General features: G+C 42.3%; 1 protein-coding gene across 4 annotated transcripts in view; it reads right to left on the bottom strand.

The window, feature by feature from the left end:
* Positions 1-20,353, bottom strand: part of tnikb (TRAF2 and NCK interacting kinase b) — a 44,020-nt gene extending 23,667 nt beyond the window's left edge. For all 4 annotated transcript variants that reach the window (XM_076080127.1, XM_076080128.1, XM_076080129.1 and 1 more), the window contains exons 1-14: positions 20,057-20,353; positions 16,757-16,822; positions 10,541-10,597; positions 10,125-10,250; positions 9,212-9,322; positions 7,872-7,962; positions 7,515-7,645; positions 6,376-6,430; positions 5,676-5,754; positions 4,852-5,027; positions 4,685-4,751; positions 4,089-4,287; positions 2,690-2,806; positions 1,660-1,746 (exon numbers count right to left, since the gene is read on the bottom strand). In XM_076080127.1, the coding sequence (XP_075936242.1) occupies positions 1,660-1,746; positions 2,690-2,806; positions 4,089-4,287; positions 4,685-4,751; positions 4,852-5,027; positions 5,676-5,754; positions 6,376-6,430; positions 7,515-7,645; positions 7,872-7,962; positions 9,212-9,322; positions 10,125-10,250; positions 10,541-10,597; positions 16,757-16,822; positions 20,057-20,164 (1,470 nt within the window). In that variant the 5' untranslated portion in view covers positions 20,165-20,353. The remainder of the gene's footprint in view (positions 1-1,659; positions 1,747-2,689; positions 2,807-4,088; positions 4,288-4,684; positions 4,752-4,851; positions 5,028-5,675; positions 5,755-6,375; positions 6,431-7,514; positions 7,646-7,871; positions 7,963-9,211; positions 9,323-10,124; positions 10,251-10,540; positions 10,598-16,756; positions 16,823-20,056) is intronic.
* Between the last annotated feature and the right edge of the window lie 208 nt (positions 20,354-20,561).

The following is a 20,561-nucleotide window of genomic DNA, read 5'->3' as shown; positions in this document are numbered from 1 at the left end:
TTACATTTGATGCAAAAGTGCATTCACTGTGATTCATGTTCAGTTGAAACATGATTTCCACTAGACAGCAAACAATGTCAAAGTCAGATTGATGAAATGCTTTTAGTGTTGGCAGCTCTTTCATGCAGGATGACCCGGTGCACTGACTCAGTGGTGCAGAAACTTTACTATCTCTAAATAATAATCAATTCATAAAGCCATGAGGGAAACATACTGAAACAACTCCTGTGACAGGAGGCTTCATCATATTGATGGACATTAAAATAAAGATTATGACTGGTGTTCAACCCCATATCGGTCTAATATTTGATCTATTATTTTAGAGGGTGAGAATTTGTTTATGACTGTTATGAGAAGTTTTCACAAGTTCTCCAAACTTGAGAAACTCCAAACTTGTCTTTGCTTGTTTCTCACACCGTCCCGTCAGAGAGGTCTGGCATTTAACTGAGCTGTGTGTGGACGTCTGCAGCAGCCGGTGTGTGTGTGTGTGTGAACAAACGACACACCATGGAACGGACATTCCCATTCAAATAAACGTTGACGGGTGGCCAACATGTACCGCTGCCCTTGCGACCGTTGTAGTGGACTAACTTCCATGTAAACTAAACCCACTTTGGATAAGTCTTGGACGCATGTGGGGCAGATTTAGAGCATTGTTAGCATTAGCTTGGGATACTGAGTGAACAAAAAGACAAAAGGTGACTTGATAACAAAGAGCATGTATATTAAAATCCGACAAAGAAGAATCAAAGTTTGAAAAGCCAGCTAGCTTGCCAATTCCTCCAAGCTTTACTGCTACATTGGTTACAGCTAGCTAACTAGCAGCTAGCTTTCTAATGTCACTCTGCTTTGATGCTACATTGGTTACAGCTAGCTTTCTAATGTCACTATGCTTTAATGCTAAATTGGTAACAGCTAGCTAACAAGCCAGCTTGTCGCTAATTCAATCATGCATCAATGCTACGTTGGTTACTAGCTTAATAGCTAGCCTGCTTACAAATTCCTTTATGCTTTAATGCTACATTGGTTACAGCTAGCTAACAAGCCAGCATGTTACTAATTCCACCATGATTTAATGCTACATTGGTTACCACTAGCCTGCTAATGCCCCAATGCTTAAATGCTACAACTAGCCTGCTAATGCCGCAATGCTTAAATGCTACATTGGTTACAACTAGCTAACTAGCCAGTTCGCTTGCTAATTCCACCATGCTTTAATGCTACATTGGTTTCAAAAAATGAGCAGAACTGCTGCAGCGCTGGGTCTTACAAGTAGGACAAGCTAACAAGCAAACTAGCCAGCCACCTTCTCCGGAGCTGCGCCAACATTTTTTGGCACCACAGACGTGTTTTGTCACCATACCAACTAACAAATAATCACCATTGTTCTTCTTCTAATCTATTTATATGCTGCACACTGTCCCTGCTGTCCGGTTTTAATGACGACTTCATCGGAAACAATGAAGTTTAATTTAATTTCAGGACCGCCAGCTATCGACTGACACGCCCACCGCTGTGTGTGTCTATTGATTTCATGTTTGTTAACTTTTTCCTGGAGCCGGTGTGTGATTCTTTCTCGTCTCAGTATTGACAGATCGACTTCTTGATTTTTGGGTGTAAATAACAAACGGGTTCCAGAAAGTGTTCGTGTGATGTTACCAGCAGTAAGGCCTGCTCCTGCAGGAGCTGCTGCTGCAGGATCTCCAGCTGCCTCTGCTCGTCTTCCAGCTGCCTACGAATATACTCCTAACCAATCAGCACCCGGGGGGGAGGGGGGCAATGTGAGGCGCAGCCAATCAGAGAGCGCCGAGGAAGCAAGTTGGAGCCCAGGCAACCAGTGACATCAGCAAGGCAGGAAACAGGAGGAAAGGATATAAAAGAGGAGGAAAGTAGATTTATTGAAGAGGCGTGAAAGTAGGGATTTAAGGATTAAGAGAGAGAAGCAGCGGGGGGGGGGGGGGTCTTAATTAGTAGAGCAGGGAGACGATGCTAAAGATAAAAAATCAGCTGTGCAAGAGGCAGAAATGTCTGAATAAAGAAAGAGCGTTAAGGCAGTGTGGCACTGCAGGAAAAGTTAAATATTAGTCACAAAGCCTCCTCTAATATACTGTTAAATTTGATGTGTGGTTATTCTACACGTTCTCCATTTCTCTCTTCAGAATTCTAGGAATGTTGCATTTAAACTGCACCACAACCTTTAAATGCATTTTAAAAAAACATGTGCCACCAGGCTAATGAAGTAGATGATGCCCCATTTGCACATTTAAACATAAAATTTCAGAAAAATTATAATACAAAAAAATATTTTCTTAATGTCAGTAATCATTCGGGGAAGTTTTAACCCACTGATGTCACAGTGGACCAGATGAACTCATGTTTTTATAGATGAATCAATTAATCAATCAATCAATCAATCAATGCCACATTAGGGTCAATACATATTCAATAAATAACAAATAATAAATATTAATCTGTTCATATGTTTGTTTTACACAAAAGGAAAGAAGAAATAGCTCAGGTGAAGAAGTGCAAAAGATGATGTCAGTAAGCCCCGCCCCCCCTGTGCATGACACCTGTGATGTAACGTGGGGCTCAGGTGTTCTCCTACCTGCTCCCTCTCTGCGTGCCTCCTCTCCTCCCCCTGTGGATGACACCTGTGATGTAACGTGGGACTCAGGTGTTCTCCTACCTGCTCCCTCTCTGCGTGCCTCCTCTCCTCCTCTCGGCGGAGCTGCTCCATCTCCTCGTACCTCCTCCTCTGCTCTCGCTCCTGCTGCTTCCTCATCTCCCGCTCCCGACGCTGTTGCTGCAGGTGAAGAAGATTATTATTAACATCGCTTCTGCTCTGTGTGTGTGTTTGAGTGTGTGTGTGCACACATCAGGTGTGTTTCCCTGGCATTTGGATAAGCTGAGGTGCTAACAATCACAGGTGAGGAGGAAGACGAGTCGTTTTATAATCAAAGCTGAGATGTTTTTTTTAAGTGTGATGTGAAGCTGCTTCTTTCGTTAACCCTCTGAGCCCAAAAACTCGCCGGCGGGATTGAAAAGCATGTTTTCTTCAAACAATCCGCAAAAACGACACCGTTTATCACAGACAGAAGCTGTAAAAAATGCCACTATCGTCTGATATTCATCTTTCCGACAATCCTTGAACACATCAAGTTATTATTACCATGTGTGACGAACGCTTACGTCAGATAAAGCAGCCGAAATGAAGCTTAAAATTGTGATATTTAATTAACATTTTATTCTACATGTCTCATTTAAAATCTTGCTTCCGAATAAACTGTTTGAAAAAAACAGATTCTGTAAAAAACATAAAATTCTGAGCTCCTCAACGCAATTATGAAGTACTGATTGATTCATCCGAGACCAACAGTCATGTGACAAGAAATCTGTGAGGCTGTGAGGCTGTGAGTGTTAAAATGTAAATAATTCAATATATATATATATATATATATATATATATATATATATATATATATATATATATAACACAAGGAGCCTTATTTTTTTTCCAACATTGGTAACAGTTGTGGACACTTGGAAACATGTTGGATATGCAGATTCCAGTGATTTTCCAATTTTTGTAAAAGAAATTATCAAAGCAATTCAACGAAGGTTCTGTTCGGTTACATCAAGATGCGTTCAGGCTCTGTTCAGTATAAAAGAGTATTGTAAGAATGTAAATTATAACGTTATCATGATGTGTTCACATGTGATCACGTAAAATGTAGTTTTTGGTGAGAAACTTGAATAAATTAATTAATTATGAGCTGTTTACTCTAATGAAACATCATTAAAACTAATGATTTGTTTTAATCAATAAAAATAGTTTTTTAATTCATTTTTTTATTTGAATTGTGTGTTTTTATGAAGAAAAAAACACACAATAAATGACTATAACAAAGTAAAAGGATAACATTTTGAATTTATGATGGTTTACTGACTGGACGTTGCACCTCTAGTGTTCCCTTTGCTAAAGGAGATAAGTAAAGGAAGCACTGAAGCACCTTTCCTTAGCATTTTAAGGAATTTCAACCAGCTCTTATTTTGGCGGCCACTTAAGGAACCTTCCTAGGAGTTACCTCCTCCAGCCGTCTCCTCTGCTCCTTCTGCTCCTCGATGCGTTTCTGCCTCTCGGCCAGCAGTTGGCGCTTGTGCTCCTCGTTCTGCTGCTGCTCCAGCTGCTGACGCCGGATCAGCTCCGACCGCTCCTTGTTGGCCAGCTGGAGGCGCAGGAAGTCCCGCCTCAGGGTGGACTCACCGGGGATGTTGATGATGGAGCTGGAGGACAGTTGGAATAAAAAAATATTGATTTTATTTAATAATAATAATACTGTATTAATAACATGAATCTTTATCTCATAAATTATATGAAACAAAGTGGAGGATTTTTTAATTTAAAATTAATCTAAAAGCTTTTAAGTGAAGTTGATATTCAGGATAAACAGTAAGTACAACTAGTAGTATCAGCAGCAGTAGTACAATCAATAGTAGTACAACAGTAGTACTCGCGGTAGTAGTTCTAACAGCAATAGCGGTAACATTAGGTGAAGTAGAAGTAGCTATGGCAATAGCATAAGTAGTAGTACTACAGCTGTAGAAGTATAAGTCGCAGTAGTATCATAAATTGTAACAGCAGTAGCAGTAGAAGTAGAAGTGGCAGTAGTATCAGTAGTACCTGGGTTCTCCGGTGTCCCTCTCTTCATCCTCCTCTTCACTCCCGCTGTACTCGTATTCAGTCTCATCTGAAGGAAACACACACACACACACATCAGGTCAACATCCACATGTTCTGAAACATCTGGCCCATCGTGCAGCTGTCTGCAGCTGTGAGGTGAGTCTCACCCCTCTCCCCCCTCCTCTTCTTGGTGCGGTCTATGTGGTCCTTCAGCTGGATGCGGACCTGCCGCTCGTTGGGGAGGTCCCTGATGAACGGGTGCTTGAGGAGCTGCTCGGTGCTCGGCCGCTGGCTGTGGCTCTTCAACAGACAGCTGTCGATGAAGGACTGGAACTTCTTCGACCTACACACACACACACACACACACACACACACACACACACACACACACACACACACACACACACACACACACACACACACACACACACACACACACACACACACACACACACACACACACACACACACACACACACACACACACACACACTTTCTTTAAATGATCAATGATATGGAGGATTTGACTATATTTGTAATGCGGACGTAAAGAGACGCCGTATACGTCTCTGGTAGAGACCTGTCAATCACTGTGTAGCCCCGCCCTAAAGCATCCCCTGCTTTATGGTCTGTTTGACTCTAAATGGACCATAATGTACTAAATGAACATCATGCTGTGTTGAAGAAGACTTGAAACTAGAGATTGAGACCATAAACTGTTTACTGAGGTAATAAATCAAGAGAGAAGTAGAGTCATTTTCTCATAGACTTCTATACAACCAGAGGAGTCGCCCCCTGGTGGACACTAGAGAGAATGCAGCTTTAACACATGAAGCTTTGACTTCAATTTGCAGAATCTGGTTAAACCAGGTTATTCTAAATTGCTTAAAATTTACATAGTAATCAGATTACTGATGAATGAATAATGAGACAGAATAATAAGAACAGAACAGGTGCAGAGGACACATCTGTGTGTGTTTTAGTGACTCACCACTTCTTAGACTTGAGTCTGGGGGCGGGATTTCTGGGGATGAGGAAGAGCGCTCTCATTGGATGCATGTCGCACAGAGCTGAGGAAGAGGAGGAGGAAGTGGAGGGGAAGAGAGAGGACAAAAGGACGGGAGATGAGAGGAGACAAGAGGAAAGGAAAGGCGAGAAGAGGATAGAAGATGAGGCAAGAAGAGAGGAAACAAAAGGGAAAGAGACAAGAGGAGATGAGAAGCGGATAGGAGACAAAAAGGCAGCAGATGAGACAAGAGGAAAAGGGAAGGATAGGAAAGGACAGACCAGGATAGGAGACGAGGCAAGAAGAGAGGAAAGGAGAGGACACACAAGGGCAAGAGGCAAGATGAGAGGAGGAAAAGAAAGGAGGGGAAAGAAAAGGGAAGGACAGAAGAGGAGACAAGACGAAACAGGAGGAAAGGAAACAAAAGAACAGGAGAGGAGATGATAACAGGGGAATGGAAAGGATAAAAGGAAAGAAAAGGGATTGAGAGGAGAGGAAATAAATGAAAGGGGACAAGAAGAGACAAGGGAAGGAAAGGACAGAAGTGAGGAGGTGAGAAGAAAGAAGAGAAAGAAAAGAGAAGGAAAAGAGTATAAAAAGAAGCAGAGACAGATTTAGACTTCTAGCCAGAAGACAAACTGTCCTCACTCGTGATGTTTTAATGAGTCGGGCGTTTGACACTTACGTGGTGCTCCCTCTGCCATCTCTATCGCTGTGATACCGAGCGACCACAGATCACTCTGCAGAGAGAACGAGAGAGAAAACTGAAAACTTTCACATCCTAAAAACCTGTTACCGACTTCACACGTCATGTTTTCGGGTTCCACTGGTCAGTGTTCTTGTTAAGTGATAAAAATACAGAAACTACCCTCTCAGCATCTCCCATCTGCCTCCGTTTGAATAGAACGTATCTGCTACTTAAAGGTGACGTTGATACTGAAAGATGAGCTGAGTGGCGGGGGGGTTTGTCTTTAGACGCGACGCCCCGGAGGCTCGGAGTTAATGGCGTCTTAGCGGAGCATCCTTCGCGAGGTTTCCGCCTGCAGGGATTCGTTCTGCCCCCGTTACTGGTTCACATCCTCCGCACATACAGCGATGACTTCAGGGTTCAGTGTTCCTGTTAAGGAGACTTTACACGAGTCTGTGTGGTCGGAGTTTTGTGCAGTCGATGAACGGATACGATCGCAGAATCTTTTCACATATATACGTATCTATATATACATATATATATATATATATTTTTTTTTTTTTTTTTAAAGGTCAGCCTGTGTTCATAACTACAAGCATTTTGATTGATGAGGAGCTGATCTTTGGGAGTGCTCCAAAGACAAACACTTGAAGATTTTGTATTTCTTTGCATGGTGTAAAAAAGAGGTGGTTGTAACAGAGCATGTACTAAAAGAGGCGGCAATTAAACCCGACATTTATATATTTTAATATGTGGTATATTAACATTAAATCAAATGACTTGAGTGTGATGAACATCAGGGAGAATCAATATAAACTCTCTGCAGCTTTTAGCCTCTTTCAGCATGTTGTTTTGATTGTCTGGCTGCACATTTGCAATAAAACTTCTGAGGTGGTGCATCCCTGTGTTGCATAATGACAATTGATGATCCTTGAAGTAGAGTAAAAGTACAATATTTGCCACCAAAATGCTCTCTCTCTCTCTCTCTCTCTCTCTCTCTCTCTCTCTCTCTCTCTCTCTCTCTCTCTCTCTCTCTCTCTCTCTCTCTCTCTCTCTCTCTCTCTCTCTCTCTCTCTCTCTCTCTCTCTCTCTCTCTCTCTCTCTCTCTCTCTCTCTCTCTCTCTCACACACTTTACCTTGAAGTCGTATGTGGCGTCGGGGTTTTCGTCGCAGGCGATGACCTCGGGGGCCATCCAGTACGGCGTCCCGATAAACGTGTTCCTCCGTCCCACCGTGCGATCCAGCTGAGCGCTCACACCAAAGTCCACTGTACAAAACACACAAACACACAATGAATGGATTGAATTAGTAATGAGTCATGCAATATTATTAAATATTAATGTAGCACTCGTTTCCTTTGTAAATATACGTCATTTATGATCAGCAAACAGTATTTTCTCGCTGTGTATTGTTTGCTCAACACCAGCAGACAGTAGGATGACACAATGTGTGTGTGTGTGTGTGTGTGTGTGTGTTTGTGTGTGCCCTCTCACCTAGTTTAACCTCTGCGTTCTCCGTCAGCAACACATTCTGGCCCTTGATATCTCTATGGATGACCTTGTGCTGGTGGAGGTGGGTCAGGCCCTGGAGACAGAGAGGAAAATGGACTTACTACTTCCTGTTACACGGACCTCACTGCGATGGTGAACTACACTCCTATCAGCAGAACACACACTGTAGTCGAAGTGTCCCAAATGTACTGTGAGCTGTCTGTCTTGAATCTACTTTGTGAGCCTTTTCTTTAAAAATGTATTTTAATGTTTATTCAACAATCATCATTTCATTCCATCTACCGTTTTTGACAGAAATAGAACATATTAGCATAAGACTGTGTATTTAATTTAATCATTTACTAAAATAAGGTGTTCCTCAGGGAACCTTCTGGGGTTCATTGTGTTTGCAATTTCTTCCGAACAAAAGATTTAAACGAAACATTTCTTTTTCAAGATAACAGCTAAAAAATATGTTTTTAATAAAAGAAAAACCCCAGCTGTAACTTCTACTTGTTATAACTGATAATACCTCAAAATGTTCTTTATATAATAGTAATTATTCATTAATATGATTTCTTCTGAGATCCAATATGGCCTTTGTTAAAATCAATACGATGGCTCATCGATAACCCTCTATGGTTCCTTTAATGAACACATACTGTATGTCCTCATCATGAATGCTTTATGAAAGATACAGGGGATGCATTGTATTGAGAGCAACTTGGGTTTCTGCACAGAACAGTAAAATAAGGTGTTCCTCAGGGAACCTTCTGGGGTTCCTTATGTTTGCAATTGTTTTCCCATCAAAAGAGTTCCACCAAACATCCACCCACAAAAGATGTTTTTAATAAAAACCCCAGCTGTAGTTAATAGATATTAATAATAATCCCTAAAAATGTTCTTTTAATCATCAATTTTATTCTTTAAGTCGAGATATAATTCGTTAAATACCATCTACATGTAACAGTAAGAATGATAACGGTTAACTCTACAGGGTTGCGGATGATTTTCTATTGGATCCAATATGGCCTTTGTTAAAAATCAATCCGATGGCTCATCAATAACCCTCTATGGTTCCTTTAATGAACACATACTGTATGTCCTCATCATGAATGTTTTATGAAAGATACAGGAGATACATTGAATTGAGAGCAAGTTAGATTTCTGCAGCAGAAAATAAAATACTTTAAATAACACAGAATTTCTAAATAAGGTGTTCGTCAGGGAACCTGCTCGGGTTCCCTTATGTTTGCATTTGTTTTCCCATCAAAAGAGTTCCACCGAAACATGTATGCTGAGATGTAACTAGTGGTGAAGTTAATATAAATGTCCGCTCTCACCCTGAGGATCTCTCTGCAGACGTAGGCGATCCACTCCTCCTTCAGAGAGTTCCCTTTGGTGTTCTTGATCAGATCGGTAATCGATCCGGCCCCACAGAACTCCATCACCAGCTGCACACAAACAACGTTCAGATCGTCGTACGTTCTCACATCTACTCGTGCTTTACAGTATTTATCCGTATATTGTAAACTACGCCATAGGTTTTAAATAAGTTTTTTTTTACTTTTTCAAGCAGTTTTCTATGGAACTTGCTTTAGATTCATCACAACGAGCTGTTTAAAATTGATTTGTTTATTATTTAGCTATCGAGTAAATATTTAAGACATTTAAGACATATCTCGAGCGGGATTGTTGAATCTAAAATGTTTTTCTACCATCGTAAATTGTAAAATCTTTGTTTTGAGTCACTGACACCTGAAACCACACCCACAAGTGACATCACGAGGTCCTGGAGTACACCTGTACATCACAGCAGCAAGGTGGGAAGTTAAACGTCTAATCCGTCTCCAATGAACCTCCATTGGAACATTTTGTCTTGTTTTAGTTGTTTAGTAGGTGGGACCGGAATCTATTTATCTTCTGTTCAGGCTAGAAGACGGCTAATAAAATAACAATTCTGTCTACTTATCTTAATTTAAAAGTCTTAAAAACACACTACAGATTTTTTTTTATCTAATAATCTTGATGATCTTTATCTAAATAAATGTCTGTTAACTCACTATCTATCGCCGACTGAGGTAACACAACGGTGGTTGTGACCAACTCTACCAAAACCAACTGTAAAAATCACAATAACCCCAGAACAAACTAACACTAAAGAATAAAGAAGGTAAGAGTGAACGGGGTGTGTTTTAAAGCTAACATGAGGTGCTGCGTTGCTCTTTAAGCTCCGGACACGTGTTCTGAACGCACCCAAAGCTGGTCGTCCATCCCAGGAGGGTTCTTCTTGACGAAGGCTCCGTAGTAGGTCGCTATGTTCCTGTGGTGGCTGTACTTCTTTAACATGTTGATCTCTGCTTTAATCTCCTCCTCCTCATCCTAAAACACACACATACACAAACACACACACACACACACACACACACGCAAACACACACGCAAACACACACATTTCAAATATAAAAACAATTCTGTGTTGACTGAAATGTAAAATATTAGAATCCTGGAAAGAAGAAACCCGTCCAGTGGAGTCAAGCGAGGACAAACTGCTGCATCAAGTGCCCTCGAGCAAGGTACTCAATCCCAAAGGTGTGTTTGGGCACGTGTAGATTTAATGTGTGTGTGTGTGTGTGTGTGTGTGTGTGTGTGTGTGTGTGTGTGTTACTTACTCCTGTGACGTCCATGACCTTGATGGCAGCAAGCTGTCCTGTTTTGACATGGCGACCCTGAAAGACACAGAAAAAAAGTACAAAATGAGAATAAAATAAAACAATTCAAGCACGTGTGTGTGTGAGTGTGCGAGTATGTGTGTGTTGGTTAATGCATTTTGCATTTTTAAGGGGAGACACCTGATGAACAGGGTAACCATGAAACTTCACCAGTTCATTACTGACATTAAGATGATTAGCTTTCTGAAATGTTATGTTTAAATATGCAAATGAGGCATTATCTAATGGTAACTTCTGGAGAAATCTACAGACACAAATACACAAAGTAGTAAAATAAATGTTTTCCTTCCTCTAGTCTGAAAGAAGATGTGTAATGGAAGTGAAATAGACCAAAAGATAAAGTGATCGGTGCATTTTATCACAAAATAATACTCCAAGGCTGCCAGGTGACAATATCACCTTTATAAAATGAACTTATTAATTTTCCTGAGATACTAAATAAAGAAGAGTTCATTAATTCCAGTGTTTTACTTTATCTCTTAGTCATACATCTTGTTCCACCAAAGATAAGATGTTTAAATGTAATGTTTTTTGGAGGATTTTACATAAAAAAAACAAAAACAAAGAAAGTATGTTTTATGTAGTTATCTTGTGGCCCCTTGGAAGGGCCCCGACCATATGTTGGGAACCACTGCACTGGAAAGTGTCCTGAGTCTCCAAACCAAAGTCAGCACCACAGCTGTTAAAGCGAGAAAGTGGAAAATGTATCCTCCTCACCAGCATCAGCCCACCACCCCATCACACACACACACCATCATCTCCTCATGGTAACCTAGCAACAGGCCTGGCAGGTTGTTTAGTGAGGGCAACGAATGGGGGGGGGGGGTGGAAGAGGCAAAGTGACGGCAGAGTGTGTGTGTGTGAGAGAGAGAGAGCAACTCACATGTGAAAGTGACCCAGAGTGTGAAATATCATTACACACACACACACACACACACACACACACACACACACACACACACACACACACACACACACACACACACACACACACACACACACACACACACACACACACACACACACACACACACACACACACACACGTTACTCGGTGTTGCATCAGACTCTGAATGTATCCGACAGTACGGAAAAGTCTCTTGTTCTCTGTTTCACATCTTTGTTTTTCCTGTTTCACATCACACAACTTTATCTCTCTCAGCAGCTCTATGTACTGAAGTGTGAGGCGACTGTCAGTCCAACTCATACCTTTGAATCTGTAAAACATATACAGCGAGAGAACAACTAAAAATGAAGCGGAGCGACCACAGATTAGCATTAGCTAGCTAGCTTCTGGCTAACAATTCAACAGTGATGCTAATGATGCAACAACGTCCTCACCCAGCCGACACAAGATAACTGTCGTCATGAAACGTGAACAAAGCTCGTCTGGGTTTGTTGTTTGTTGTAATTCTTTGTTTACAATGACGTACGTTTGGTACGTGGATGTAGGCGACTGTTTATCAGATCACAAATGAGACAAGAATTAGCATTAGCTAGCTAGCGCTGTTTGAATGTGATCTTGTAAAATGTAGTTGTTGGTGAGAAACTTGAATTAATACAGTAATAAAATAGATATCATAACACTAACTCTAAGCATCTTATAATACATTTAAATTCATTAAATCTACTTTATCAATAAATATACAATCTTTCATTTCCTGATCATTTGAATTGTGTTTTTTTATGCAAATACTAAATATAGATGACAATAAAGTAAAAGGATATTTAGACGGATTACTCTGACATCGGGCTGTTTAAATAATTTTTCCAAAAAGTTAGTCTGAAGACTTAGTTTAGATTTTATGCAATTAAATCAATTAAAGTATTGATTTTTTTCAAAGAAGGAAACCAAAGTAGTCGTCCGTCTTATTTTCACTTTTGCATATTTACAATTGCTCCCTAAAAAAGCAAACGTATCACTCAAATAATCGATAGCTGCCGCCCTAATGACGAGTTAAATCATTGACCAGAGATTGAAATAAGCTGTAGAATATGAATATTTACTGTTTCGGTCTGACTGAGCTGTTTCCAGAGATCACCGGGTGATAAATTCATTATTCAGTCGGTCCGTGCACCAGATTTGTGGGGATTTATTAAAAAGTTATCAACCAGAAACCTGAGGTAAAGTGTGTGAAGCGTGCAGGACGATCCACAGAGATGAAGCAATAAAAGTGGAGGCAGGTAAAAAAATAAATAACAAAAAAAGCAGAGATGAGAGGAAGCGATCTCTTTGTTTTGACACCGTTCGACACCGACGGCCGGCCAAACAATCTCCCAAAGGTGACACCGAGCTCCCGGTGTGTGAGAGATTATGGCAGAATCAAGATGGCATGAGGAAGCTGTATTAAATCCACACATGCAGGCAGGGAGGAGAGATAAAGATAGCGACAGAGTGAGAACAGAGGGAGGTGGCAGGTGAGGAGGAGGAGGATGGCAAGGGGACTTTCAAAAGGCAGCTCGAGGCGTAAAAACACAGCTCGCGTTCAGACAAGCTTCACATTCTTAACCCGAAACACAAGCCTCAACACATGAAGACGGCGACAGGAACACACCGACGGAGGCAACATATAACTTCATATCCCAGCTACTGTAACAATTAAAATGGAAACCAGTTCTCTGACTACGTTTTACATCCACCAAATATTGGAAAAAGACAATATCCCTAATAAGCTGTTTACATGTCTAATGAAAATTCATATTCCACTAGTGTTTCCATTTACATGCAACTGTGCAAATTCTGATTTAGCGTAAAACGACCCCATGCTGCATCCTCATCACCGACGTTATTCTCAATACTTAAGTCTCTAAAAACCTGCATTCTCTCTAGTGTCCACCAGGGGGCGACTCCTCTGGTTGTATAGAAGTCTATGAGAAAATGACTACTTCTCTCTTGATTTATTACCTCAGTAAACATGGGTTTATGGTCTCAATCTCTAGTTTAAGTCTTCTTCAATACAGCATGATGTTCATTTAGAACATAACAGACCATAACAGACCATAAAGCAGGGGATGCTTTAGGGCGGGGCTTACTGTGATTGACAGGTCTCTAATACATGTTGTTCGGTCTGGGAGTTGTTGTTTTTTCATCTTACAACTTTAACTCTTTCACAGTGTGTTTTCACTTTATTAGAGTTAATTGTAAAAATGTTTGGGTTGTCTAAAGAATGCAGTGTTATAGCTCCGCCCTCTTGTGTCCCTTCTGGTTGCAAAAAACAAGATGGCGACGACCAAAATGCTGAACTCAAGGCTTCAAAACGGCAGTCCACAAACCAACGGGTGACGTCTCGATCTCTCCACCAATTGCATGTTTATATCTGACCACTAAACATCGGGCCACTTGCTAATGTCCTCCACTCACTAATAGACACAGATCTGGAAGGTCCCTTTGTTTAGGTTGCGTCCTCCATCTTTGCTGGTTAATAGTTTCACAAGCTATTGCAACTCTCCGGACTTCCGTTGCCAAACATGATTGCTTACAAACTGTAAAAGGGTCAGACCTGCATTTAACGATGCTCAGATGTTCCCGTAGAAACCCTTTTATTCTGAAACTATGAGAATCATATGGTACTTTATGGCGTCTGACTCAAAGATTACTACACAAGATATTCCCACAATCTGCGTATATGAAAGAGTAACATTTAGAAAATTATGAATTCTGTGCATTTTTTTGTGTTAAAAGTCAAATAATCCGTTGTTTTCTAAACAAGAGAGTGACAACACGTTCGCAGGAAGTAAAATTGTGAAGAAAAAAAACCCAAACATAAACAAAAGGCTGTGACATCATGACATCAGAAATAAACTCGACTCAGATCAGAGTTTGTAGAGCAGAGGTCTTTGTACGTCACGCGTTTTCATCCAGCTGACAGGAATGTGATGAAAGTGAGACATGAATGAGGAAGGAGGCGTCGCTGGAGGGCTTTTAAAAAAAACAGATCTGTGCTTCACCGTCAGCGACGCCTCCGGCACCAGCGATCAATTTAGAGTTCAGCGTGGACAAATAACAACTAGAAGCCTTCTCCCTGCACACGAAAAGCATGAATCTGACGTCCAAAAAAAAAGATGAATTAGACCCAGTAAAGTACCTCTGATTAACTGGGACAGAAGGATGTTTAGACTCTTAAAGCTCACAGTGAGTTTCAATCAATAGAACAAATTGAACTGATTAATCAAATCCAGGAAAAGAAACTAAATTGTTTATATATGTTTCTACTCTGGATTAATAAAGTTCTATCGTATCAAACGTGCTGGTGCAAGACACTCTGAACAGCAGCAGTTATATTTCTTTGGAGAAATGTATTTTAAATGCTCTCCAGGAACGGACATCTCCGCCATCATTCAGATATTCCTTGTTTTATTGCTCGCTCACTATCTGTAAGTGTGAACGATTACTAAACCTGGGAGGCAGGAGGAGGAGGCGTCTGCAGCCTCCAGGAGAGAAAACACATTTGGAAGCAGCTGGAAAACGAGTACTTGAAGTTTTTCCTCCCCCCTCATGTACATCTCAGAGGTAAACATTGTGTAATACTTTAGTGTACAACGCCAGCAGCTCCATAAATAAATCCTAGGTAGCAAAGACATGTGCTTGGAAGAAAATGATGTAATTTGGCACTAATTATAGGCAAAACGAGACAATAATTAATTAATTCCAATTCAATTGTAGCTGAGCCTTGAGAGTGAGTCAGCCGTCTTTTGTTTATTTCTGGGATCGTGTCTCGTCCCCGGACTCTTCATATCTGGAGAACGAAAACATGATTCGCCATTGTGACCGATTAAGAGCTAATTTGTGCTTAAATGAACGTTCCCCGACCCTTTTGATCACCTTATATCATCTTCAACAGGTAAACCAGCCACTTAGAAGAGATACACGTTCGGTGCACGTGTTGTTGAAAACATACACATGTTAAATACTTAACGGTGTGCAGAAGAAATGGATATTTTGTTTTTAAATAATTCAGTACATTACAATTTGTAGTAGGAATATTGATTTTGTATTTCTCGAAACACTTAATGCACAAAGGATTGTGGGTGTTTTAGGTGCACGGAGGATGCACATCCTGAAAGACATCCTCTGCACGAAGGACTCGGCCGTCGGTAGAAATCAAAGGATCCTCGACAGTTTCTCCGTTTGATGAAATAAAAGTGTAAATGTTCTGATTCTATAATCGATACTCAAACACTCACTCAAGTGTATTGACCCGCCCACTTCCACAGCATCTTCTACAGGGTGATAGTTCTCCCAGTGAGCGTTATTATTTTAGATCTTAATTTACCCACAATGCTCTGCGATCGACCCCAGTTTGTTCTGTCAATAATTTTTTCCCAAAGCAGCCGTCACCTTGTTGAAGCAGCAGATCAATACCGAACGAACGCGTCGAGGCGCCGTGCGTCTCGTTGTGCATCAGCAGACACGTGAGAGTGTGTTGATGGCTGTCGAGCACGCACACACACACACACACACACACACACACACACACACACACACACACACACACACACACACACACACACACACACACACACACACACACACACACACACACACACACACACACACACACACACACACACTAATATCAACCGTGTGCGTGATGTCTATCATAAGTACTACACTACCCACAATCCTTAAGTGTAACAGCGGCGTCTCTGATTGGTGGATTTTTTAAAAACGGTTCGTTTTGAAACTTTGTTTCCTGAAAACATTTGAGGAGAGAAAAAAACAAAACTTCATTTTAGACCGATGACTGTTCGTTTTTAAGCTTTTCAGGAGTTTCCAGAGGTGGCGAGTCGCCAATCGCAATGGTTTATGGGATAAGTAGTTCCTTCACTTATAAAATAATAATGTACACAGTCCTTTTTCCCCCGTTTGTTGCTTTGAATTAAGATGTTTTATGCTCTCGATTCATCTGGTAGTTGGTTCTATGCTTCACCTCATTACCTTCAAATGTACTCAGTACGACAGTCCGCTTCAAAAACCATCAACCTCTAATTTATAACGCTGAGAAATTATGTTTTGTGCCATTAAAACGGTTCCAATGGCGAGTTTCTGACGCCTTTCATCCGTCATTATAAAACAAACGTAGCTCAGCTTTTGAACATTGCTCACAGAGGGAAGCGTCACACACACATGAGGCTGCACGGATTATTAAGTCTTACCTTGTAGACCTGCCCATAGGTGCCGTTTCCAACCAGTTCGACCAGCTCAAAGATACCAGCTGGGTCCTAAAAGAGAGAGAGATGAGGAGGAAGAGGAAGAAGAGACAAAAAACAACAAGACAAAGTCAGTCAGGAGAACATAAACTGGACTCAACTGAACACAAGATGGATTTAGGAAAGTGTGTGTGAGGAATTTGACACACACACACACACACACACACACACACACACACACACACACACACACACACACACACACACACACACACACACACACACACACACACACACGTAGCATTACCCTGTGAAAAGCCTCTCTCTCTGTATCACCACACTGTCATTACTCCTTCAGTGGGGAACTAACACGCAAGTTTTCAGAAACCATCACATTCAGCAGGATTATTCTTCTGCACCTAAAACCACCGAGTCACAGTCGACTTCCTGCAGAGATCCGAATTATGAAAACGTCACGTAAACAAACACGGAACCTTGATGAGAAACACAACGCGTGTAAACGGGTTTCTAACCAGCTTCTTCTTTGTGACTAAGTGCATCACAAAGACTCACAAAGAGATGAATCCCTATGAGTAGCTTTCTAATAATGGTGTTGAAGTCAAGTTTGATCTCGCTTTTGTCCAGCCGTTATGCTAAGCTAAGCGGCGGCTGCAGAACAACAACGATAAAACACCGAGTAAAAAAAGATGGAGGTCATTGTGAACATTTACATCTGCAACAGAGTTTAGTGCAGATTATAACCACTGAAAGTAGAAACGTTTCTATAATATTAACACGGGAACTTGAAGTAAACTTTTTAAAATGACGCAAAAAAAGAAGATAAGCAAATAAGTGGCGTCTCCATCAGCTGGTTTGTAGCGAATAAACTTTGCTTCAAATCTTTTTTCAACAAAGAAAAAACCTCAAGACAGTAAAAACTTTTATAGAAACATAAACTTTCTGATGCCGTGCTTCAGAATGAGAAATATAGAAATATGTGAATGTAAACAAAGCTGTTGAAAGAGGAAACCCAGACACACACACACACACACACACACACACACACACACACACACTCTTATCTCCAGGCTGATTAAAATTCAATAACAGATTTTGATCTTTAAGCATACCTGTGTGTTTGGTATTAGCGTGCATGGGTGTGTGTGTGTGTGTGTGTGTGTGTGTGTGTGTGTGTGTGCGAGCGCACACTACAGTTGGAGCCTCCTGAAGGGGATTAGTTTAAAAAGCAGCGATTCTTTTCACTCAAGGTCAAACAGAAGCACATTTAGTCCTGGAAGACTGCACCTTGTGCGCGCACACACACACACACACACACACACACACAAACATAATGTACACACAGACACACAACTGTACTTGCCTGTTGCATCCTTTAAGACCACACGCATAACAAAACCACCAGCGAAGAAGAAAGAAGGAAAGAGGAAGGAGCTGATGTTAAAACAGGCCCACCTGCAGGTTGCTAGCAGCTAGGAGGCTAATAAGCAGACAGGTGCACCAAAGAGCATGAATACAAGTGTGTGTGTGTGTGAGTGCATTTATAAAAACAAATTTAACACGTTCAGCTTAGTCAGAGCACACAGCTTATAATTAAGGTGATAAGCAAACCGTGACACCTAACCGTGACTCTACAACCGTGACTGCGATCCGTGATATGATCCAGACCGTGAGTTTATCAATCTCCTGCACCACTACGTGGAGACGGGCACTCATTCGTCTGGCTGCAGAACGCCATTTCTGTCGCCAACATGCACACTTGTATTTCTGATGACGTCAGCTGTAAAAGGGTCTATGGACGTTGGAATATACAGGAGAGTAAAGCCTCCTCCTCTGTTTACAACCTCTCTGACCGCTCGTCTTCCTCACCTGTTGGACTCTTCGAAATATATCTCAGCCTCTGATGGGACAAGACATCCAGGTTATAAATAAAACTGAGTTTTCCTTCAGGGGGAACGTAACGAGGAGGACACAACCTCTGACTCTGAAGTCTCACGGTGAGAAGAGGAGGAGGGTAAATGAGATAATTTTGGGAAATGAAACAGGAAGTGTGTGTGTGCTTGCGACAGGCTTTGCGTCACACTTAAACCCCCCCCCCCCCCCGCTTCATCCTGGGTGACCTAATTTCTAGTCGGAAAGCAAGGATTCTCATTTTTACAAGAACGTGCACATCTCTTCTCGGCTCTTCTGTCTGTCTTTGTCCCAAAGTCTGTTTGTATGTCTGTCTCTGTAACACACACACACACACACACACACACACACACACACACACACGGTCGATCATGTCCAGACTTGAGTGTTGCTCTGCAGGTACGACTGTGTTGCATAAGCAGCAGGCGAAAAGGAGAATAACGCACACACACGTAGTTATATCGTTCATCTTTAGCTGAGCAGTTAAATCCAAATAAGAAATTTCCCCTAAATGCATCACCACAGTCCATCTATCCTTCACACGCACACACACACACACACACACACACACATTCCAACACTGTCTCCTTCCCTGCACACCTCCCCGTCTTTTGGCAGTCGCGCACAGACCAGCAGCCACTGCCATGCAATGCTGCTGTCGCCACACCATCACGAAATGGCGGAACTCGCTCCTGTTGCAGTTATCATCGTTATTATTCAGTGTGTGTGTGAGAGAGAAAGTGAGCGCGTGCATGTGTGCGTGCATCTATAGGCTCTGTGTGTGTGTGTGTGTGTGCTGTGAATCTGTCAGTGAGCAGGCAGCTTAACATCTGCCCCATATAATCGGCTGCAGACAGAGCGGCCTCTATTATGCTGTCTGACGCACGCGCACGAGGGTGGGTGCACGCGCAGTATAAGCAGCAGCAGCAGCTCAGGGCCTCATTACATCACGTCCCAATTGTTAAGAAAAAAACAACAACAAACAACAACAACACTAGTGTCGGTGGGAGGCCACATGATCCCACGTTCTTCAATCCGACCTGATTTCCCTCAATCACTGGCCGCCGTGCACGAGCACTACAGCCCCGACACACACATACACATGCTAACGTACATGCACGCGCACGCACACACACCACCAGGCAAGCAAATCTAGAGGAAAGCGCAGGGAGACGCATCATTGCGAGGAGAGGAGGGAAGTGGGTGAGGAGGGAAGTGGGTGAGGAGGGAAGTGGGTGAGGATGAAGAGAGGAAATAGGGAAGGGGGGGGGGGGGGGCAGGTGTTCAACAGCCCCCACACGCACGCGCGCGCACTTCGACACAGACACCGCATGCACGTGCACACACACAGAGAGAGAGAGAGGTAGGAGACATTACCCGTAGTGCAGACAGGTCTATCTCGTCCAGACTCCGCGCCGGGGAGTCGCTCGCCATGGTACTCTCGGTAGATACGGGACTCAAGATGGAAGCTTCCTCAACGACCATCGACCGAGAGGTGCAGAGCGGCGGGGACGAACACACACGAACACTCCTCTAAAAGAAAATTTAAAATAAAAAAGGTCTCCCCACCACCACCGCCCCCTAGAATGAAAAAATAATCCTCGATGTTGCGCGCTGTGCTCCAGGTTGCTACATGCTGCTCGGCGCGGTGAATCCGGCGCTACATACCTCCACCTCGACACAACCGAGCACAGGACAGGACTGAGGGAAGGGGGGGGGTGACACACGTGCACGCGCACAGAGATAGCGAGAGAGAGAGAGACGGGTGCACAGCAGCAGCCGAGGCGCTCACACACAAACACACTCACATGGAAACACACACACACCGTCGGTCCGTCCGTCTGTGAGGTGGAACAGCAGCGCGCTTCCCGGGAGTGGCCTG

This window comes from Anarhichas minor, unplaced genomic scaffold, assembly GCF_050575085.1.
Source record: "Anarhichas minor isolate MPS153535 unplaced genomic scaffold, ASM5057508v1 ptg000074l, whole genome shotgun sequence".
Taxonomy (NCBI): domain Eukaryota; kingdom Metazoa; phylum Chordata; class Actinopteri; order Perciformes; family Anarhichadidae; genus Anarhichas; species Anarhichas minor.
The sequence above is the reverse complement of the archived record's forward strand: the minus strand, read 5'-3'. Positions and strand labels throughout refer to the sequence as shown.